The 21,146-nt window shown below is 35.2% G+C and overlaps 2 protein-coding genes across 4 annotated transcripts in view; one reads left to right on the plus strand and one right to left on the minus strand.

The window, feature by feature from the left end:
- LOC107698894 (uncharacterized) overlaps positions 1 to 1,753 on the plus strand; it is a 6,724-nt gene extending 4,971 nt beyond the window's left edge. The window contains exons 4-6 of the mRNA XM_016500029.1: positions 107 to 160; positions 1,088 to 1,120; positions 1,635 to 1,753. Of these exons, the coding sequence (XP_016355515.1) occupies positions 107 to 160; positions 1,088 to 1,120; positions 1,635 to 1,753 (206 nt within the window). The remainder of the gene's footprint in view (positions 1 to 106; positions 161 to 1,087; positions 1,121 to 1,634) is intronic.
- A 1,814-nt stretch (positions 1,754 to 3,567) lies between these two features.
- LOC107698912 (protein SON-like) lies at positions 3,568 to 18,458 on the minus strand. 3 transcript variants are annotated; one of them, XM_016500048.1, is made up of 14 exons: positions 18,311 to 18,458; positions 17,775 to 17,857; positions 17,524 to 17,695; positions 16,060 to 17,208; positions 15,493 to 15,872; positions 14,054 to 14,436; positions 13,847 to 13,978; positions 12,414 to 12,632; positions 12,216 to 12,326; positions 10,752 to 10,868; positions 6,825 to 6,972; positions 6,680 to 6,745; positions 5,257 to 5,372; positions 3,568 to 4,125 (listed from the first exon to the last, which is right to left on the minus strand). In XM_016500048.1, the coding sequence occupies exons 1-14, from the start codon at positions 18,391 to 18,393 to the stop codon at positions 3,967 to 3,969; spliced, it is 3,318 nt and encodes a 1,105-aa protein (XP_016355534.1). In that variant the 5' UTR covers positions 18,394 to 18,458; the 3' UTR covers positions 3,568 to 3,966. The 3 variants fall into 3 exon arrangements, with proteins under 3 accessions (XP_016355534.1, XP_016355533.1, XP_016355535.1); XM_016500047.1 differs by having other exon boundaries at positions 15,493 to 15,866; positions 16,054 to 17,208; XM_016500049.1 differs by lacking the exons at positions 3,568 to 4,125; positions 5,257 to 5,372; positions 6,680 to 6,745; positions 6,825 to 6,972 and adding an exon at positions 7,961 to 8,258 and having other exon boundaries at positions 15,493 to 15,866; positions 16,054 to 17,208.
- Positions 18,459 to 21,146: the final 2,688 nt, after the last annotated feature.

A 21,146-nucleotide genomic window follows, 5' to 3' on the forward strand; every position in this document is an offset into this window, starting at 1 on the left:
CACACACACACACACACACCTCCTCACCTGTCCTGACTGATTGTTTAATGTCACACTGCTGCTGCTGTCTAATCTAATCTCGGTTGTATCTGTGTTTCTCTGTCAGCTCTATTTCTAGTGATGACAGACGCGTCAGTGACTGAGACAGACACTCATTCTGGTGAGTATATGCATGTCACGCAGAGGTGGACAGTAGTGAAGTATTTTTACTTTACTCAAGTAAATTGAAAAAGTACCTGTAGTTTCTTCCTGTAGTGTTTTTATTTGGAAAACTTTACTTCACTACATTCCAAAGCATAATGCCATAATTTTTACTGCACAACATTTCATAAATAAAAGTTGTTGTTTGTTTTACCTTTCATACTTAAGAACATTAAAAATGTAGTTATTTCTTGTACTCAAGTAAATCTTTTAATTACTTTTACTTGAGTAAAAGTAAGAAAATAATAGATTTCTAATGTAATTAAGTATTAAATGATATTTAATATGAACCATAGCGCAGTAAAAAGTACAATATTATGCTTTGGAATGTTGTGAAGTAAAGTTTTTCAAAGAAAAGCACTGATAAAGTACTGACACTTGAAAAGTACTTTTAAAGCAGAGTAAAAAATACTTCACTACTGTCCACCTCTGTGCATGTGTGTGTTATCTAGGTATTGTATCTATATTTCATTTATTATTATACATATTATTTAGCAGTTTTATTAATTTTTCTCTTTCAACTCTTCTTCTAGTGACGACAGATACATCAGTCACAGAGACAGCCACCGATTCTGGTCAGAACTGAGTTTATTTCTGTTTGACTGTAGTAGAAATAATAATAAACACTGACACACATTTATGCATTCAGAGAGTCATTTATAAATGTAATTTGCATATCCCTGGGATGTTATTAAAGTTTTTCTTAATATTTTAAATTGTCCCCCCCACCCCCCATTTCTATTTTAATTTTAGTTAGTGTTTTAATCATTTTGTCGTACTTTTTAATAGTTTAAGTTATGAATTTAGTATTATATATTATAATTTGGTAGTTTTATTCATTTTAGTCTGTGTTTTTCTCTTTCAACTCTATTTCTTGTGATGACAGATACGTCAGTCACTGAGACAGACACTGATTCTGGTAAGAACTGAGTTTGTTTCTGTTTTACTATAATAATAATAAACACTCAAAACACATTTATGCATTTGAAGGAGTTATGTATAAATTATAAACATAGTTTTTGAGGTAGTCCATGCAAACTGAACACCACATTCCATGTCTGTAGTATATGATCATTTAGTATGAAGAACAGACCATTAAAGTGTGTGTGTGTGGTGTGTGGTGTGTGTGTGTGTGTGTGTGAGTGTGTGGTGTGTGTGTGCGTCTGTGGTGTGTGTGTGGTGTGTGTGTGTGCGTGCGTGTGTGTGTGTTATCTGGATATTATTTATATATTTAATTTTATTATTATTGTCGTATTATTATGATTAAATGCTTTTTCTGAGTTCTGTCTTTCAAAAGATCAAAGGCCACAAACTCTCTAAACTGCAAACAGCAGCAGCTCAGTCTGATGTACAGCTTGAGATGAAGCTTTAGCCTGAACATCTTCCTCAGTTTGAGTGCTGTGTTTAATGTGAGACGTTCCTCTCAGTCTCAGGTCAACCTCTGGAGCTCTTCTGGGATGAGGTTCCCTGGATCCGCATCAGTCTCATCAGCGGAGTTCTGCTCGTTACTGCCGTCGTTCTGGGTTTATTGCTGGTATTTGGAAGAATCTGAGTCGTCAAGAGAAAACCATTGAAAGGTTTCAAGTTTCAGACATTTCCAGGCAAACAGCTGATTTTGTGAGCTGTGAAAATCTACAAGTAGTTCAACCAGATATGATGTATTTTTATATATACTTTTGTCTTATCTGTAGAGCACTGCTGTTTATTTACAGTACTTAATACTATTTGATGCTTCATCTTGATAGCTTAAAAACCTATATGTAACTCAGGACCACAAAACCAGTCATACGGGTCAATTTTTCGAAACTGAGATCGATCATTCATCTTATGAAAGCTGAATAAATAAGCTCTCCATTGATGTATGGTTTGTTAGGATCGGACAATATTTGGCTGAGATACAACTATTTGAAAATCTGGAATCTGCGGGTGCAAAAAAATCTAAATATTGAGAAAACCATCTTTAAAGTTGTCCAAATGAAGTTCTTAGCAATGCATATTACTAATCAAAAATTAAGTTTTGATATATTTACAGTAGATTTACAAAATATCTTCATGGAACATGATCTTTACTTAATATCCAAATGATTTTTGGCATAAAAGAAAGATCAATAATTTTGACCCATACAATGTATTTTTGGCTATTGCTACAAATATATCCCAGCGACTTAAGACTGCTTTTGTGCTGCAGGGTGACAAATATCCTATAAATATACTATATCTTCCTCTATTCATAGTTTTAAAACTTGAGAAAAAGTTTTTTTTTTTTTTCCAGAAAGAGCTCCGTCATGATTTTAATAACTAAGCTCATATTTTCTCTGAAAAACACTGAAATGGGGACAGTTTGTAATTTGTTTTATATAAATCTCTTGAACCTTTAAATATGGTGCTATTAATTTCTATAGCTGTAAATGGTGCTGTTAATTTTTCTGTGTTCTTAAGAGTATTTTTGTGTACCTGATCATTAAAGCATAACGCAAAATAGGGCTCAGGAAAATCAAAGCCTGTGTAGATCTACTAATGTGAAGCTTTATATATATATATGTTATGCAAAATTCTTTGAAGTGATTTTTTTTTGACAGAAAATGAAGTTTATGATTACAAGAACAAATCTGACAACAGGCTCAAAAATCAAGGAAAAACAAGTTTTCATTCCCCATTGACATATTTGCCCCCGTTTTAAGCATAAACTCAATTTTGTTCCAATTTTCAAGTCATTTTACATTTGCAGCACAAGTAAATTATCTTGATTTAAGAATGTTTAGATATTTCTACTGGAAAACAAAAATACAGAGGAAGATACTTTTTTTTTTTGCAGCCCATGCAACATTTAATGCCGTTACTTTATGAATTTAAGTCTTTCTGCTCTAATTTAACGCCTTATTTGTGGAAGAGTTTCCAATTTTCAAGTCATTTTACATTTGCAGCGCAAGTAAATTATCTTGATTTAAGAATGTTTAGATATTTCTATTGGAAAACAAAAATACAGAGGAAGATACTTTTTTTTTTTTGCAGCCCATGCAACATTTAATGCCGTTACTTTATGAATTTAAGTCTTTCTGCTCTAATTTAACGCCTTATTTGTGGAAGAGTGAATTAAGGCTTTTTAAGATCCACAAAAACCCTGATTATAAACTACGTTTTTGCTAAACTGCTCAAATTGAAAATTAAGAACATGCATTTTTTTTTTCCGCAGTTTGTTTGAATCTAACAATGAAACTGATGACCTAAAATGAGCTTTACATATTTTGCACAAAGCTACCGTCTCGTGAAGTGAAAGCAAACGCAAATGTCCTCATAACTGATGTAATTTTTCTAAACGGTACATGTGAAGCAAACCAGACACAATAAACAGCATCATTTTCCAGTGACAAGATTTTCCATTTATTCGGTTTCATCACAAAAACATGTTCTCTGCCAGCAACAGAACACAAGCCTTCAGAAATAAAAGACGTAACTGGGGCTGGTAAAACTTTAAAGCAAAGAAAAAAACAATTTTTATAAAGATAAAATAATTTTACAGCATGCATGAAACATTTACAAGTTTAAAACAATGATGGCGTTCAGTCAAATGCATCAATTCACGGTTCAAACCTAATCAAATACGAAGTGTGCGCATGCTTTCTGGTTTCACTGTCATGCAAAGGCCATCGCTTTACCGAATCAAGGGGGACGTGGTTGAAGAAAATACAAAAGTACTAATAGATATGCCTTATCGAGATGATATTGCTTTAACGGAAACATGAGAAGTGAAATGAACGGAGCGCGTCATGTGCTGGTGGCTGCGGTGAAGACGGGGCCCGTATAAACGCCGTCTCCAGCCACTTCTCCCATCGCCTGCAGAGCCACCGTCGCTGCCATCGCCTTCGCATGCTTCTTATTGGGACTGGCTGTCTGAGGCTGATAATCACATCCGTTCACCACCACCTGATAAACACACACACATCTGACTGACAGCAAACACATCTGTGCATTCAGCCCCAAATCCATAACGTCAAAACCAATTCTTTAGCATTAACAGATCACAAAATGAAGATCAGTCTTATATACTTTCAATTAAGGGATGCATGATGTATTCAAGTCAGTAAGCATGTGCCAAACCTGTAATGGGAAGCATTTATAAAGCAGGCGTAGTCCATAAAAGATAAGCTTTAAGTGCTCCCTGTGGTTTTTCGCCCCCCAAAAAAAATAAAAATAATAATTACTAATAATAAATAAATAAATAATTATATATATATATATATATATATGGTAAACATTATTGTAATTTATAGTTATAGTTGTACTTTAAAAGGAAATTATAGTATTTTTATTTTATTTTACAATGCAATAGTATTATTACAGTAGTAATATTTTAGAAATATACTTCTCATTTTAAGATCATGTATTATTTTACTAATTATTTATTTTTAATAAATATTAAAAATTTAATACAATGATGACAGAGATGAACACCAATATTTATCCTATTATGATTTTTGTACTTTAATAGTCATTTTATTTATTTAAAAATAGTTTGAATAATTATTTTATTTCATATAAAATTTATATAATAATAATAATACATAATTTAATAAAATTATTTTAATATATTTAACAATAAAAAATATTGAAATATGGGGTTATAAAACAATGAGAACAAATGGAAATGTCACCTGTGATTTCTCAGATTTTAAACTCATTTTATTGTTACTAATTTTATTGTTTTATTGTGTGAAAGCTCAAATTGTTTAGCCCTAAAGGGAGGATTCACGCTCAAAAAAATATTTAGAGTAAAAAGCTATTTTTACTTATTTTCTATGTAAATGCACTCCCCTACAAAATCCCCATAACCACTCTAGAATGATTAATTATTTCCAAATATTCAAGTCATATAGTGAACATTATTGTCGTTTTTCCACATGGCAGAACAACTAAATATTGTGCAGCTGTAGTTTCAATTATAATATTCCAACGTCTACATTCACAATTCATTTGAAACTACTGGCTTTATTTTAGTGTGTTTTACATCCTTTTTAATGACGATATTTAATAGTCACTCTAAAACTCAGCACTAACCTTGAAGAGGAAGTTCTTGCGGTGGTCTGGTCCGCTGTGGTGCACCATCACAAACTCAGGCTGTGGCCACTTCTTCTTATTGCACATCTCCATCAGAGCAGACACCGGATGCTTCCCTGCACAATAAACATCATATCCAAATTCCCATAAACCCGCTGGAGTGGAGACTTGGGTAGGGTTAGGATTGTCAACCCACATTTTTTTAAATGGAACAGTTTATTGAACCTTTAGGCAAATCTAAAAGTCTAAAGAAACAAGTGTTGTTTGCTTGTTTTTGTTTGATCCATCAGGCGTTTATGGCTCATATAATCTGATATAGTGAGAATATGGAGGAAAAACAGCTCAATTTTATTCTGAGACTCAAACGAGCAAAAATGTGACCCTGGAGCACAAAACCAGTCATAAGGGTCCATTTTCTGAAATTGAGATTTATGCATCATCTGAAAGCTGAGCTTTCCATTGATGTATGGTTTGTTATGATAGGACAATGTTTGGCTGAGATACAACTATTTGAAAATCTGGAATCTGCGGGTGCAAAAAAATCTAAATATTGAGAAAATCATCTTTAAAGTTGTCCAAATTAAGTTCTTAGCAATGCATATTACTAATCGAAAATTAAGTTTTGATATATTTACGGTAGGAAGTTTACAAAATATCTTCATGGAACATGATATTTACTTAATATCCTAATGATTTTTGGCATAAAAGAAAAATCTATAATTTTGACCCATACAATGTATTGTTGGCTATTGCTACAAATATACCCCAGCGACTTAAGACTGCTTTTGTGCTCCAGAGTCACATATATGCAAATTGGTGCAGAGGCTGATATTTCTATGATAAAATTCTGAAGCTTGTAACATAAATCAGTGAGATCTTTATAACAGTGCAGCAGATACTGACATAAAATGATCTAAATATCAGTGGTCGCTCTATATCTCCAGTAATGTGTCTCAGTAAGATGAGAGTGAAATGCTCCAAACATATAATGCAGTGATTGAGAGCTGAAGAAATAAAGGCTCCTCAGAAGATGTGAGATGTTCTGGAGGCTTGTGAAGATCATTCCTCCGCTGAGGAACAGTGAAAGTAAAGCTTCTGGAAACAAACGCTCCTCAAAAGATCCTGATGATCAGATTTGAGACTCTAAAACATGATTGATGGAGAATCAAGTAAAGCTGAGCTGCTTCAGTCCAGTAAGTGTTCATCTGGAAATATGACTTGATAAAAATCAGTCAAGATTTGACAGCAGAAACACACGTGAAGCATTTCGCATCAGACGACTGTTTTTGAAGAGGACTTGCGTATCAAATATAATAATACTGTAGGTTTTAGGCTAAAGGTCCCAAAACAGCAGATTTGGATCATCTAGTAACAAACATTGTTCATCCAGAAACACACACGTGTCTTGTGATCAAACACTCACCTAGAAGATCCTTCATCACGACAATGTTGCCAGATTTCTGGGTTTTTTCTCCTTCTGCTACAAGGCCTGTGTGGAGCGAAACATCAGCACTCTGATCTCAGTGATGATAATGTGATTTGATGAGTCCTGCAGGGTCTCTTCTTACCCTTGCGGTCGGTTTTGAAGTCGATGATGATGGGCTCCACCGTTCCTTCCCTGTGCTTCCCCAAACCCTCCCCTGACCTCCATCCCATCTTCCTCATCAGTAACTCCCCCATCCCGCCCGAGACCGGCGCCGCCCGCAGGAACTGGTCCTGAGTGGAACGGGACAGATCCAGACAGAGAGAAAGAGAGGCAAACCAAGAGAAACGGGAAGCAGTGAGAGAATGGCTCATTCGGTGACGTCAGGTCACTTCAACTGGAGCGGTTTAAATTCATATTACATATTAAATAGAACAGCCTTCTGTTTTAACTATTTCAAGAATATGCAAAATGTTTAAATGCAGAGTCCTTTATTTCTCACCTGCTGCAGGTCTAAATGACTAAACAAGTACAAATAGAAATAAATAAATAAATACACAATACTGGCCAAAAGTTTGGAATAATTACGATTTTTTTATGTTTTTAAATAAAGTCTCTTCTGCTCACCAAGGCTTAATTTATTTGATAAAAAATGCACTAAAAACAGCAATATTTGTGAAATATTATTACAATTTAAAATAGCTGTTTTCTAAGTGAATGTATATTAAAATGTAATTTATTTCTGCAGTGCACAGCTGTATTTTCAGCATCATTACTCCAGTCTTCAGCGTCACATGATCTTCAGAAATCATTCTAATATTTGCTGCTCGAGAGACATTTCTGATTATCATTGTTAAAAACGTTTTTGCTGCTTAATATTTATGTGGAAACAGATTTTTTTTTAATGACTTTTATTCAGCAAGGATGCATTAAACTGATCAAAAGTGACAGTAAAAGAGTTCCATTTCAAATAAATGCTGTTCTTTTGAACTTTCAGTTCATCAAAGAATCCTAAAAAATAAAACATCACGATTTCCACAAAAATATTCAGTTTTTTAACATCGCTAATAATCAGAAATGTCTCGCGAGCAGCAAATATTATTATGATTTCTGAAAGATCATGTGACACTGAAGACTGGAGTAATGATGCTGAAAATACAGCTTTGATCACAGAAACGAATTACATGTGCTATTTGAAACAGTAATCATATTTCACAAATTTCAATCAAATAAACAGTCTTGATGAGCAGAAGAGGCTTCTTTCAAAAACATCCAACGTAATTCCGATCTTTTGACCGGCAGTGTATATTTTCCATAACACATGAGTAATAAGGTGCGAGCCTTCAGCAGGTGAAGCATGAACACCGTCCTGAACAGATCTCAGGCTCGGAGTCGGTTCAGTGCAAACAAACAGGAGGACAAGGCAGAAATGCATCAGTTCACACACAAATCCACATGAATAGAAGGAAGGGTGCTTGAGGACGTACGTACCTAGGCCCCCATCATCGGCCGAGCATCTGACGTGAATAGAAGGGGCCTGACTCTGACCATGGCAAAGAGGCAGCTACAAGGACTGACCCTGCAACAAGTTTCCATACAGAGGGGTGAGAGTTCACAGGTCAAACTGTGAGCCCCCACCCCTCGTCCATCCGTGTCCCAAACCCACCATCCCGAGCAATGAGCTTGAACCTCGCACCCACTGGATGCCAAATCCCACACATTCTTTTGACTGCAGTTAGTGCATGACCAGGCCCTTTTGACGCGCCAATCACATTTAGACTAAAAACCGGGAATCAAATGCAACCTTCGGTGTCATTTGAACAGTTTGGATCCCGCTCTCAAGTCAAGAGTGAGCTCCAAACATATCCCAGTCGTATCTAGGCAAAGTTGGCCATTTCCGTAAGACTGCCTGAGCTGTGTTTGGTTGTGTGAACGTTTGGCGTCTCTGTATAGAGACCATGCTATTTTGCTAGCGTTTATTTAGCCTCCTGAGTCGAAATAAAAACTGTCTTAAAGGTCTGCGTTACACAGCGGTCAGCATCCAAAGCCGTCAGGACAATACGTCTCTCTGCTAAATTAAAAGGGTTGTGTTTTGTGTACATTTAATACGTTTAACACATCAAGGCAGTGATTTTACTATAGTTACGGGTTTTTAGAAGTGACTAAGAATAACTATAACAAACAACTTCAAGTGATTTATTGCTTTAATAATATGACCGGAACATCTATATGATAAAACACTCATTTTTAATGAATAACTACACTGCTGTTCAATATTTGGGGTCAGTAACTATTACTTTTATTAAGCAAGGATGCTTTAAATTGATCCGTTGACAGTAAAGACATTTAGAATGTTACAAATATTTTCTATTTTCATTTAAAGTTTTAGTAATTTTGTTATACGCTTTTGTCATTTTTATTATTTCTTTTGCATATTTCAATATAGCTTTATTTTTATTTCAGTTTAAGTAACTTTAGTATGTCAACACTTATTTAGTTCATTTAATATTCGTTTTACATTATTTAGATACTATTATAGTACTTATGAATATTTTGAATGAGCCTTTATTTTTACATATTTAGTAATTTTGTTATCTGCTTTTGTCATTTTTAAATATTTCTATATATCTTTATTCTATTTCAGTTTTAGAAATTTTTTGTCAAGGCAATATTTAAAAACAAATTAATCTAATATTTATATTTTAGATTATTTAAATCTTATTATAGTATTTATGAATATTTTGAATGACCTTTTATTTTTGGTTTTCATTATAATGTTTTGTAAAATTTGAGTAATTTTGCTATCTGCTTTTGTCATTTTTATTTGTTTTTTAATATTTCTGTATAACTATTTTTATTTCAATTTTAGAAATTTTACAAACTTTTCAAATAAATGCTGCTCTTTTCAACTTTCTATTGAAAGAATAAAATAAAAAAAATAAAAAATGTATCACAATTTCAACAAAAGTATAAAAACTGTTTTCAACATTGCTAATAATCAGAAATGTTTATTGAGCAGCAAATATTAGAATGATTTCTGGAGATCATATAGCACTGAAGACTGGAGTAATGATGCTGAAAATTCAGCTGCACATCACAGAAATAAATTACATTTTACTATAGATTCACATAAAAAAACAGCTATTTGAAATTTAAATAATATTTCACAATTTTTACTGTATTTTTGATCAAATAAATGCAGCCTCGGTGAGCAGAAGACACTTCTTTCAAAAACAAAAAAATCTTACTGACCCCATATTTTTAAACAATAGTGTACAAGATTAATACATATCATTAATCTAACTGTAAACGTGTGGTCACAGGTGTGCATACACTGGCTCATCCAATCAGATTTCGGATCCTGATGCGCATGTCTCTCCTCATTGGTCAATCAGAGGAGGGAGCAGAGAGACATCCTCCTCCTTCCTCCCCTCTCTCAAAAGACACTTTTAGAGGAGTACAGTGAGTTGCGTTGCCCATCCATCATTGCATCTGCCACGACAGAATTTCAGATATAAAACATCTGCATGACCGTGCACAAGTGGTGTACCTGTTCAACCGTTACCGCGCCCAACGGTTTCATCAGAGAGACTCAAAACAGGGCGATCAGGTCAAATATTTGCTCGTTTATTTGCCGTTTCTCTTTCTTTCAGCTGACGTCAGTAGTGGCAAGACCGTCTCCAAGGATACCCTTCAGTGCAAAATCAATGCTTATTTCATGAAAAGCGGACAATCATTGTGCGATCAACGACTCGGATGGGTACACCAATTGGCAAAGCAATCACAGATGACAGTTCATATGTATATGACTTTATAAGAGAGAATGATGGGCGTTTCAGGATCTGTTTTACCCTCCATGTGTGACACGAGCGCATGTCAGAAGAGTGTAAATCTCAATTAAGCACAAAAAGTCAAAAGGGTCTGACTGTACTATGCCAACTTGCACGAGGAAATGATGTCTACTTTGATTCTTGGGAATTTAACACACAAATATGATGCAAAACACAAACCGTCAAGCACAATATATGTCCAACATCATAGTACGAGTGGTGCCGTCGATTAATGGCTGTACCTTCTTAATCCAGGCCTGCGGGCCGCTGTTAGAGAGCTCATCGGACGAGAGCACTTGAGCGCCGGTGGAGCCTGTGAAGAGGCCGGGGATCGTGTTGGACTGGGCCCATGCATCGACCTGTGAACCACAATTAATAAATGAAGAGTTAATTTGCAAAAACCGATAACTCCATTTTTATTTATTTTTTTCAGAAATCACGTTTTTTTAATTGCGCATTCCAAGTAATATCAATCAAACTGCAGTTGGGTTGTTTTGATTGAGTATTAATAACTTAAATACAGGTAATTTACAAAATTAAAGTTAATTGAAAGCATGTTTTTTTTTTTACATATTAAAAGTTTGTTTTATAGCAAAAGCAGATAACTCCACATTTCATGTTTTAGAGTTTAAAAAACACTGGTTTAATCTTTGTAATCTCCTCAGATGACGATGTAGATGCCTGACAAACGTTGTTGTTCTGATCATAAACTGTATGGATGTGATTACACGCAATACACAGAGCTTTTCCCTCTCCGTTGTAACGCGCTGCTTTTGCAAGCTTCCGTGAAAACTGAGAGCACTGCACTCCAGTGTTATTTTAGTATTATTCATATACTTTTACAGTATTTATTAATGCTTTTTAAATGAGGTTTTAGTTTTATATTTTCCATTTTTATATCATCTTTTAGTATTTTTGTTATGTGCTTTTGCCATTTGTTTCTTTTTTTTTAAAATATATTTCTATATGGCTATATGTCAACACTTATTTAGTTCATCTAATATTTGTTTAATATTATTTAAACTCTATTATGATATTCATGAATATTTTTGAATGCCTTTATTTTTATATTTTCAGTTTTAATTTTAGGTTAAGTTTTAGTCATTTAGTTTAGTTTTAGTTTTTTATTTAACATTTCTATATATATTTATTTAGATTTCAGTTGTAGTAATTTTTATAAGCTGCTTTGGATAAGTGTAAATGTAAATATAGTACTTCAACAATCATATTTAGTTTAATCAAGGCAACATTTCTAATATTTAACTTAAGGTTTTCATCTAATTTCAATATTTTATATTATATTTATTAATATTTTGAAAAAGCCTTTATTTTTATATTTTAATTTTAGGTTAAGTTTTAGTCATTTTGTTATGTGCTTTTGTCATTTTTATTAGTTTTTTTTTACATTTCTATATATATATATATCTTTATTTAGATTTCAGTTTTAGTAATTTTTATAAGCCGCTTTGGATAAGTGTAAATATAAATGTAAATATAGTACTTCAACAATCATATTTCGTTTAGTCAAGGCAACATTTCTAATATTTAATAAGGTTTTCATCTAATATTTACATTTTATATGATTTAAATATTATATTTATGAATATTTTGAAAAAGCCTTTATTTTTTATATTTTTCTGCCCAGTAGTAGAATAAAATTCAACATATAAGCTTCTCAAACCCAGTGTCCTACAGCCGAAACGTACTTGCTCCTGAGCCCGATTCAGCATACACATGGCACTGATGTCGAAAGGGTTTTCCGCCAGTCTCTTCTGTGCGACCGCTCTCTCACTGACGGCCAAAGTGATGTCCACAGGCTAGAAACCAGAGACAAGAGCTTGGCCAAGCTGAACAAAATGCTTATTTGAGACCAATCTGATGCATTTCAGAAGCTGAACACTTACCTGAGAAGGTGCTTCAGGAAAGACGCTATCATTGTCCTTGCTGGCTTCCTCAGTCCCAGAAGAACTCGATGCAGATGGCTTTTCTATTTTCTTTTCGACCGGCACCCATTCTCCATACGCTCCATCAGCCTCCTTCTTCCTGTGCTGGGAGCCGGAGGACACCGGGAACTCCTTAGCAAAGACCGCTTCGGTTCGGACCGCCGGCTTTATGGAGGAGTTCTGAAGGAAAAGAGGCCATATGGGAAACAAAGTAGGGACACAGCAATATTACAATTCTGGCTAATATTGTTTAAAATTGTTTAGTAAAATTAAACAATTTAATCATTTTAATCAAAGACGTTTAACAGTGTTTTTAAAATATTAGATTAACTTAGATTAGCAAAAAGTTGTATATATATATATATATATATATTAGTGTTAATATATAGATAATATATAGAATATATTTTATTAAAATAAAAAACATTTTATTTTATATTAAAATAAAGTATATATATTTTATATTATATATATATATATATATATATTTAATATGTAAACATATTTTTCTTAAATATATACATGCATGTGTTTGTATTTATATATATATATATATATACACACATAATAAATAAACAGTACACACTCATATGTAAACAAAAACTTTTATTTTGGATGCAATTAATCGTTTAACAGCACTAATATATATATATATATATAAAACAGCATACACAATCAAATGTCCAATATCAACCAATAGTGATAAAACACAAACTAAATCACTACAACTGAATTTAGGCATCACAGCATTATAATATACAGTATGCAAAAATATTATTTTTATAATCTGCTGGTGTAATAAGAGTTTTTAAAGATTTACTTTGCAAGAGCATCAGATGATGGCAAAGGAATTCTAAACGCAAGCACAATTAAATATCCAATATCGACCAATAACGATACATTTTTAAAAATCAGAGATAAAATTAATGTTTAATCTGAACCATTCTACACAAATTCTATACATTTTGTCTAAATAAATAAAAATAAAACAAAAAATTACCAACTAAAATAATAATAGACATAAAAAGAGCCCACCCCAACAAGCTGCATAATTTGACAAAATTCATGTCTACAGAAATATATTACAATTCTATACCATTTTGTCTAAATAAATAAAAGATAAAACAAACAAAATGCAAATGCAATTTTTTGTGGGGTTTTTTATTTGTGAATATTTGGTGAAATTAAATGGTTTTAAATGCTACAAGTTAATTTAGGCATCACAGCATATATAATTCGCAGTACAAAAAAACAGATATAATAGATAAAAATAGCAAGCTGCATAATTCAATGTAAAATTCATGTTTATAACATAAACAGCTTATGCCAAGATGTAACAAGATTAAAGCAAACCCCTAAACTCAAGTACGAAGAAGTCAAGTCAAGTCACTTACACCGAGACTGAACGCGATGCCCTTATTCTCCTTAAGCGAAGCTCCGAATAGCTTTTCATCCTCTTCATCGTCTGACACGTGTGGTTTTGCGATGGCCATCTCTTCCTTACTCTCGGCGATCTTCTTGCATCTCTGAAGGATTAAATAAAGTGTCGATTCAACGCAGATCAAGAAACACCAAAGTGCGAGAACATGCACAACCCTTACCTCGGTTAGCTCTTTAATGCTGAAGCTGTTCGCCTGTTTCGTTACTTTCTTTTTGGCTTCTTCAATACTGGCGAGATTGGGTGTGGCTGAAGATGGCGGCTTGTTGACGATTGTCGGTAACGGGGCCAGCTGTGGCAAGGAAGCCAAAGCACCCATGCTGGACAAAGCAGCGGTCATGGTGGCGGCAGTCATACTAGCCATAGCAGCGTTCATTGTCATGCTTGACATCACTGGCAATGGTAAAGACAAGGATGTGGGATTTGGGGTTTGCAAGGGCATCTGAAGAATAGATCTGGGCCTGAGACTCTCTGGGATCGGCACGCCGGCCTTGGCACACATAGCCGCAGCATTAGCCTTAGCTATTTCCAGCAGCTGCTCCTTATCTGAGAAAAGAAAGAAATAAAACAAGATTGAGAGAAGACCAATGCCATATACAGTACTGTGCAAAAGATGGAATAATTACATTTTTTTTTTTTTTATTATGTTTTTGAAAGAAATGTCTTCTGCTCACCAAGGCTGCTTTTATATGATCAAAAATGCAGTCAAAATTTTGAAATATTATTACAATTTAAATAAACTCTTTTCTATGTGAATATATAGTCAAATGCAATTTATTCTTGCGAGTTTTCTGCATCATTACTCCAGTCTTCAGTGTCACATGATCCTTCAGAAATCATTATATTTTCAGGATTTTTTGATGAATAGAAAGTTCAAAACAACAGCATTTATTTGGAATAGAAATATTTTATAAATGTATTTACGGTCACTTTTTTATCAATTCAATGCATGCTAATTTAATGAAGTTAAAGTGTTCATTTTATTATTTTTTGGTTTGTTTTTAAATTTGACTTGTGTCAGCTTTTACTAAGCAGCAAAACATTGATGATAATATGTTTTCAACACTGAAAATAATAAGAAATGTTTTAAGAGCTGAAAATCAGCATATTACCTTTTTACGAAATACTTTTGGATGCATTACATTGATCAAAAGTGACAGTACAGACATTTATAATATTAAAAAACATTTATATTACAAATAAATGCTGTTCTTTTGAACTTTCTATTCATCAAAGAATCCTGAAAAAAAAAATAAAATGTATGATGGATTCCACAAAATGATTGTGCAGCACAACTGTTTTCAACATTGATAATAATCAGAAATGTTTCTTGAGCAGCAAATATTAGAATGATTTCTGAAGATCATGTGACACTGAAGACTGGAGTAATGATGCTGAAAATACAGCTGTGCACTGCAGAAATAAATTACATGTTATTCACATAGAAAACAGTTATTTTGACATTAATAATATTTCACAATTTTAATGCTTTTACTGATTGGTGAGCAGAAGAGAAATCTTTCTAAAAAACTATCATAATTATTCCAAACTTTTGACCTGTAGTGTAAAAGCAAAGAAAAGAACATCGAAGTTTCTTCATACCAAGTTCCGTAAGACGTGGAGGCGTCTTGCTGGTGCTGCGTTGAGTTCTGGACGCTGATCTCTTCTTACGGAGAATGAGGACCGGAGATCGACTGGGTTCCCGTTTCCATCGGTCCCGCTGGTTTAGCGACCGGCTTCCGAAACCTCTTCTCCAGCGCGAGCCGGATCGTGATCTCCTCCTCGAACGTGAGCGTGACCTCTTTCTCGACTTCGACTGTCTGCTTCTGTCCGGAGTTCGAGATTTCCTCCGACGGCCGTGCGAACGAGATCTCGACCTTTTCTTCTTAGGCGACCTCGATTTCGAGCGTTTGCTCCTCGTTCTAGACTTGTGCGATTTCCTTTCAGAGGGCGATCGAGACTTCCGTGAAGACGACCTGGATTTTCTCTTTTCTCGACTTCGACTGTCTGCTTCTGTCCGGAGTTCGAGATTTCCTCCGACGGCCGTGCGAACGAGATCTCGACCTTTTCTTCTTAGGCGACCTCGATTTCGAGCGTTTGCTCCTCGTTCTAGACTTGTGCGATTTCCTTTCAGAGGGCGATCGAGACTTCCGTGAAGACGACCTGGATTTTCTCTTTTTCGATGGCGACTTTGATCCGGATCGCGCAGCCGCTTTGGATCTTGAGGATATTTTGTGACTGGGAGATTTGGATGGCGAGGCCGAGTTCGTCTCGGCTGAAGTTAAAGTTGGATTGGTTTCTTTCGTCTCAGGGTTGGCAGCACACTGTGAATCTTTTGGCGCAGCGGTTGAGAACGTTGAAGGTTCTTCAGATACATCGGTCACTTCCAAAGGCACCTCGGGTGTAATGCACTTTTGGGAAGACTTGGACGGCTCTGCCAAGAAGGGAACTGGTCGCCAAGATCCTTTAACACCAACTGCGTTGAAACCAGGATTCGAGATGTTGGATGCCGTTTCAGACGGCTTGGTGTCAGAGCTCACAGCCACTGTTGGACTTTTTCTATTCTCAGTTGTGTCTTGAGACACATTTGTTTGCATTTCAGAACTTTCACTTTTGTCCACTGGATCCGATTCAGTTTCCGGTTTCAACTCAGACCTTGACTTCGAAACGGACCTCGACTTCGAAGGTTGCGTTCTGCTTCGAGACTTACTCCTAGAACGGCATCTACGCCTTGGCGAGCGAGACCTAGATTTTGATGTAGACCTTCTGTTCCTCTTTAAGATTACAACAGACCTTGATCTAGTTCGCCTGGATCTTGAACGCTTGCCTCTTCTGACAGAACGAGACCTGGACCGACTGTTGCGTATCTTAGACCTCGATCTACTTCTCTCTCTCCGTTGATGAGACCTCTTTTTGGAGCTATTTCTAGAGCGGGAGGTTGACTTTGATCGCCGTTGTCGTTTTGGGGATCTCGATCTGGTTCGTCTTCCTCTGGAGCTCTCCTTACTTTTAGATGTCCTGCTAGAACTTCTTTTCTTCTCCTTGGGCCTTTCATTTTCTGTGCTTTTGTGGACCGAATTCTCCGTCTTGGGAATAATGTCAGGCAACTCCCGAGGCTTACCAACACCACATGAGTCTTTGAGCTCGGACTTTGACGTCTGACCTGCTGAAGAGGACTTTGTATTTTCACTTGAAGGTTTCGTTTCGGACTCCGATTCAGAACCAGATGCTGAAGAGCTTTCGGATCGAGAGCCAGATCTTTTCACTTTGTCTGCATCTTTGCTTTTTTTCTTTTTCTTTCTTTTCTTTTTCTTTCCACTTTAAACATAAACACGGGGGGTAAAAACAGCAAATTAGAAAGAAAGACAAAGTCCAAATAAAATAAAATTCTGACCCACTGAGATTAATCACTTTCATTTTTTATTAATTAGAAAGACCCCAATTTTTTTTTAACATTCGACTGGTGCCTGATCCAGTGGTATAAATGATCAAAAGTTCAGAATAAAGACTTTTTATCCAATAAACTTTTGACACCAATTTTAAACCCAACTTGTAAAACACAAAGTAGCGTCAATTCAATGTGGTTATACCAACATTATTTGTCGTTCGTAAGCACAAAGAACTGCATCGCACCTTTCTTGAGTCTCTTTGTCGGACTCGGTGCCTGAGCTGCTGTCTTTTCCTTCTTTGCGCTTCTTTTTCTTCTTTTTGCTTTTGTGTTTTTTGTGCTTTTTACTCTTCCTGTGTTTAGTGCTGGTGTCCTCTTTATCATGGTTGTCTTGGAGGTCAGTACGCGTGACTTTATCTGCCACGAAGACAAAGACTTATTAATGGCAGAATACATGTCAGAAAACACACAGACAATATTAGAATTGATGACTAACCTGTTGGTGTGTTCATTTTTTCTTCCTCAAGTCCATCTTCTCTCGTCTCCGTCACAGGTTCAGACTGCGGCTCATCTGTCACACTGAATGAAAAAAAACATTGTATTACTCACTTTAAAACATGATTTTGTGCTTCATATCATGGGTCAAAAACCTGTTTACCATGGTACCACCATAGTATTCTTTGACGTACACTCGAGTAACATTGCCAAAATACACCTGTAAGGCACTAATATAGCAGCATAGAATATTTGTCAAAGTATAGTATTGCCATCTTTCTCTCACTGTACTGTATTTTCTGCATAGCAACTAACACATGGCAACAAACACTGACAGCTAACGCAAAAAAAATACAAAATTCAGTCACAACATAATCGTAACATGTTTAAACGCTGTGTTTTATTGCAGTGCAGTAACGTTAGAGTTTGTATTCATTGATCATTAGCGCTAATGTTTGGCTAACCGGCTAGCACAAATACAACTACAGCGATACACCGCGATCTTGTACGGCACGCGTAAAAGATCGGGGATTGTACCTGTTTTCTTCAGTTTCATCTTCGATTTCTTTAATCTTATTCATTACAAAATCCCTGAAAATCTGCTCGATGTTTGTCGCCATCACAGTAGAAGTGTTGTTGGGTCCGCCAGTATCCCAGAATGCCTCAGTAGCAGCTTCTTCTTCCGGTCACCACAGCGGGCGCGAAAGTAGATATGGGCGGGAACATAGATATAAGGCGGCAAATTCGAATTTTGTTCAGTTAAACGACTAATAACAGATATAACTTTCTTGTTTCCTCTCGCCTATTAAACATAATTTAATAATACTGGATATAATCGAGGGATCGACATCACGCGATTAACGCTCAAGTAAGGCATTGCAACATAATAATGAAAAACTATTATTATTTATACTAAATCAATGTGGGATATGTTTTTATCTTATACGTAGTGCCATGTTACCTCAGTTTTGATGTTCGATTAACCCTCTAAAGGTGATATTGTTTTTATATGGCCAAAAAGTAAGATGAAATTCTGGTAAATCATAATCGAGTAAATCTAGTAAGTGTTTAGTTTTTTTGTCCGGTAAGTGTTCATCTTGTAATATTACTAACAATGGAACAATTAGTCTTACGTTTAACTTATAAAAATCAGTACAAATTTGACAGCAAAAAGACACGTGAAGCACGAGCTTAAGGTAAGTGTTTGTACAATTATACTAAAATACTTTTTACTTGATGAAAAGTCTAAACTATCACTTTTCAGTAAAGTTTTGATAATTTAGAGGCCTTGGAAATTCATATATCAGATATGATAAGGCTTTGTAGGGTTAAAAAGCTAGAACCAATCAACGTCTCTTGGTTGCAGTGCATTGACCGCTTTCTGATCGTAATGGGATTGTTTATCAAGTCATGAACACAAGTTGCTGACCGAGAGGTCTGCGGTAAGTTATCATATACCGTATTGACCCGAATATAAGACGATGTTTTTTTCTTGGAAATACGTCTGAAAAAACGCCGTCTTATATTCAGGGTCTAGACATGTCAATAATACACCCACAACAATAGGTGGCGCCAAATACGCATGAAACGAGTGTGCCATGAAATACGTAATGTAATCAGTGTTGCCAATTTAGCAATTTTGTCGCTAAATTTAGCAACTTTTCAGACTATCCTAGCAACTTTTTCTTCCCAAAGCACCTAGCAACAAATTTAGCTATTTTTTTCTTTATTTATTCAGCTTCTTATAATCAGGGTCGTCTTATATTCGGGCCAATACGGTAATATAACTGAACAGTTTGAACGTTGACGTCTTATCTGCAGGCTGCATAGCAACAGTTGTGTCTTATCCAAACAACTCTTACAAGACACATAAATAACAAGGGATATGTCTCGTAGGTCACTAATGATAAACATGTAGAGCATCAATTTAACAAGCCAAAAATATGATTTTGTTTATGCATTTATTTAGCAGATATTGCGTGTGAGGTCATTCCAAATATTGCATGAAACTCTTAATACAACAGTAAAGTCAACTAGATGTTCTGAGATGGTCTTCATGCAGTCATAGGGTACGAACACAGCCAAACGTTGTCCACCAGGTCTCATCTGGAAGAAATTACCAAAAAAATCACTTTGCTTTCAGTATTTCCTGCATGCTGCAATCATTTTTGGCTTTTGGCGCTATATAGCACTGACTGACCTTCAGTTATATTTTAGAAGCATTGCACAACTTAATAAGAGCACAAAGTTCAAACATGTTCCAAATGATGATGACAATGAATAGTTATGTAACTTAATGGCGCCATATTAGCCAACAAAGATAATGTTCATTGATAAGGAAAAGCTCACCAATTCTAAACACGGTGACTTTCATACACGTTCTAAGCACTGTGCTGGGGTCTAACAAAGTCTTGCATCCTGAGCTTCTGCAGGGTGTGTGGCTGGTACTCAGTGCCTTGTCTGAACTCATCCACTGGAAAACACATGAAAACACAGTATTTTAAAGATAGTTCACACAAACAATGAAATTTCTTCAATGCTTGAATTGAAAGTTCTGCTTAATAACTTTGTGTTGCACAGAAGAAAAAAAATGGTAATATATAAAATGCACTCTTAAAAATAAGGTGGCATTGATGGTTCCATGAAGAATATCCATGGAATCTTTCCATTGCACAAAAGGTTCTTTATTTTTTTGTAATTCACTTTTTTATTTTGATAGAACACACACACAAAAAAAACATTACAACAAAAGGAGAGAAAACCTATTAAATAAACCATTGCCCTCCCAGAACCCACACCCACCCCATCGCACCCCAGGACCCACATAAACACAAAAGTAAAACAATATAAAATCAAATATATATATATATATATATAAATATATACAAACAAAAGGTAATAAAATTAACAACAGAATGACATCTTTAGATTAAATGACCAAAATCTTCGAGACTATGGAAATCCAGTTCTTCCAAATAGATAAAGTAGCAGGCTTTGCGTAATTAGTCCGTGCAGAAGACAGTTCCAGATATAGTATTTCCAATAAGGAATTAATCCAGTGCTTAGCAGAAAGGTCATGAGGGGGTTAACTTGTGTTGATATTAGGATATTGTTTGGAATAGGAAAGTTAAGGCCACCGGAATTAAGAGGCATCAAAATAGTTTTAGAATGATTAGAATGATTATTTTAAATCCCGATAGTATGCCAAATTCATCTATAATTTTGAGGGCGTTAGGAAGTGAGCGCTGCAAGTCAGATAGAAATAATAAAGTGTCATCTGCATATAAGGAAATAGAATGGCTTGATGCGCCTAACCGAATTGGTGTAATAAGACTGCACTGTATAACATACTGTGCCAGGGGTTCTATTGATA

This window comes from Sinocyclocheilus anshuiensis, unplaced genomic scaffold, assembly GCF_001515605.1.
Source record: "Sinocyclocheilus anshuiensis isolate Anshui unplaced genomic scaffold, SAMN03320099.WGS_v1.1 scaffold1854, whole genome shotgun sequence".
NCBI classification, from domain to species: Eukaryota; Metazoa; Chordata; class Actinopteri; order Cypriniformes; family Cyprinidae; genus Sinocyclocheilus; species Sinocyclocheilus anshuiensis.

Excerpts from the sequence above, each read along its gene's own strand:
- LOC107698912 (XM_016500048.1), bottom strand. The coding sequence starts at position 18,393 with ATGGCGACAAACATCGAGCAGATTTTCAGGGATTTTGTAATGAATAAG. Across the intron at positions 5,373-6,679 it reads CGTGATGAAGGATCTTCTAG|GGAAGCATCCGGTGTCTGCT; the intron begins GTGAGTGTTTGA and ends TTTATTGTGCAG. Across the intron at positions 4,126-5,256 it reads GCAAGAACTTCCTCTTCAAG|GTGGTGGTGAACGGATGTGA; the intron begins GTTAGTGCTGAG and ends TGTGTTTATCAG.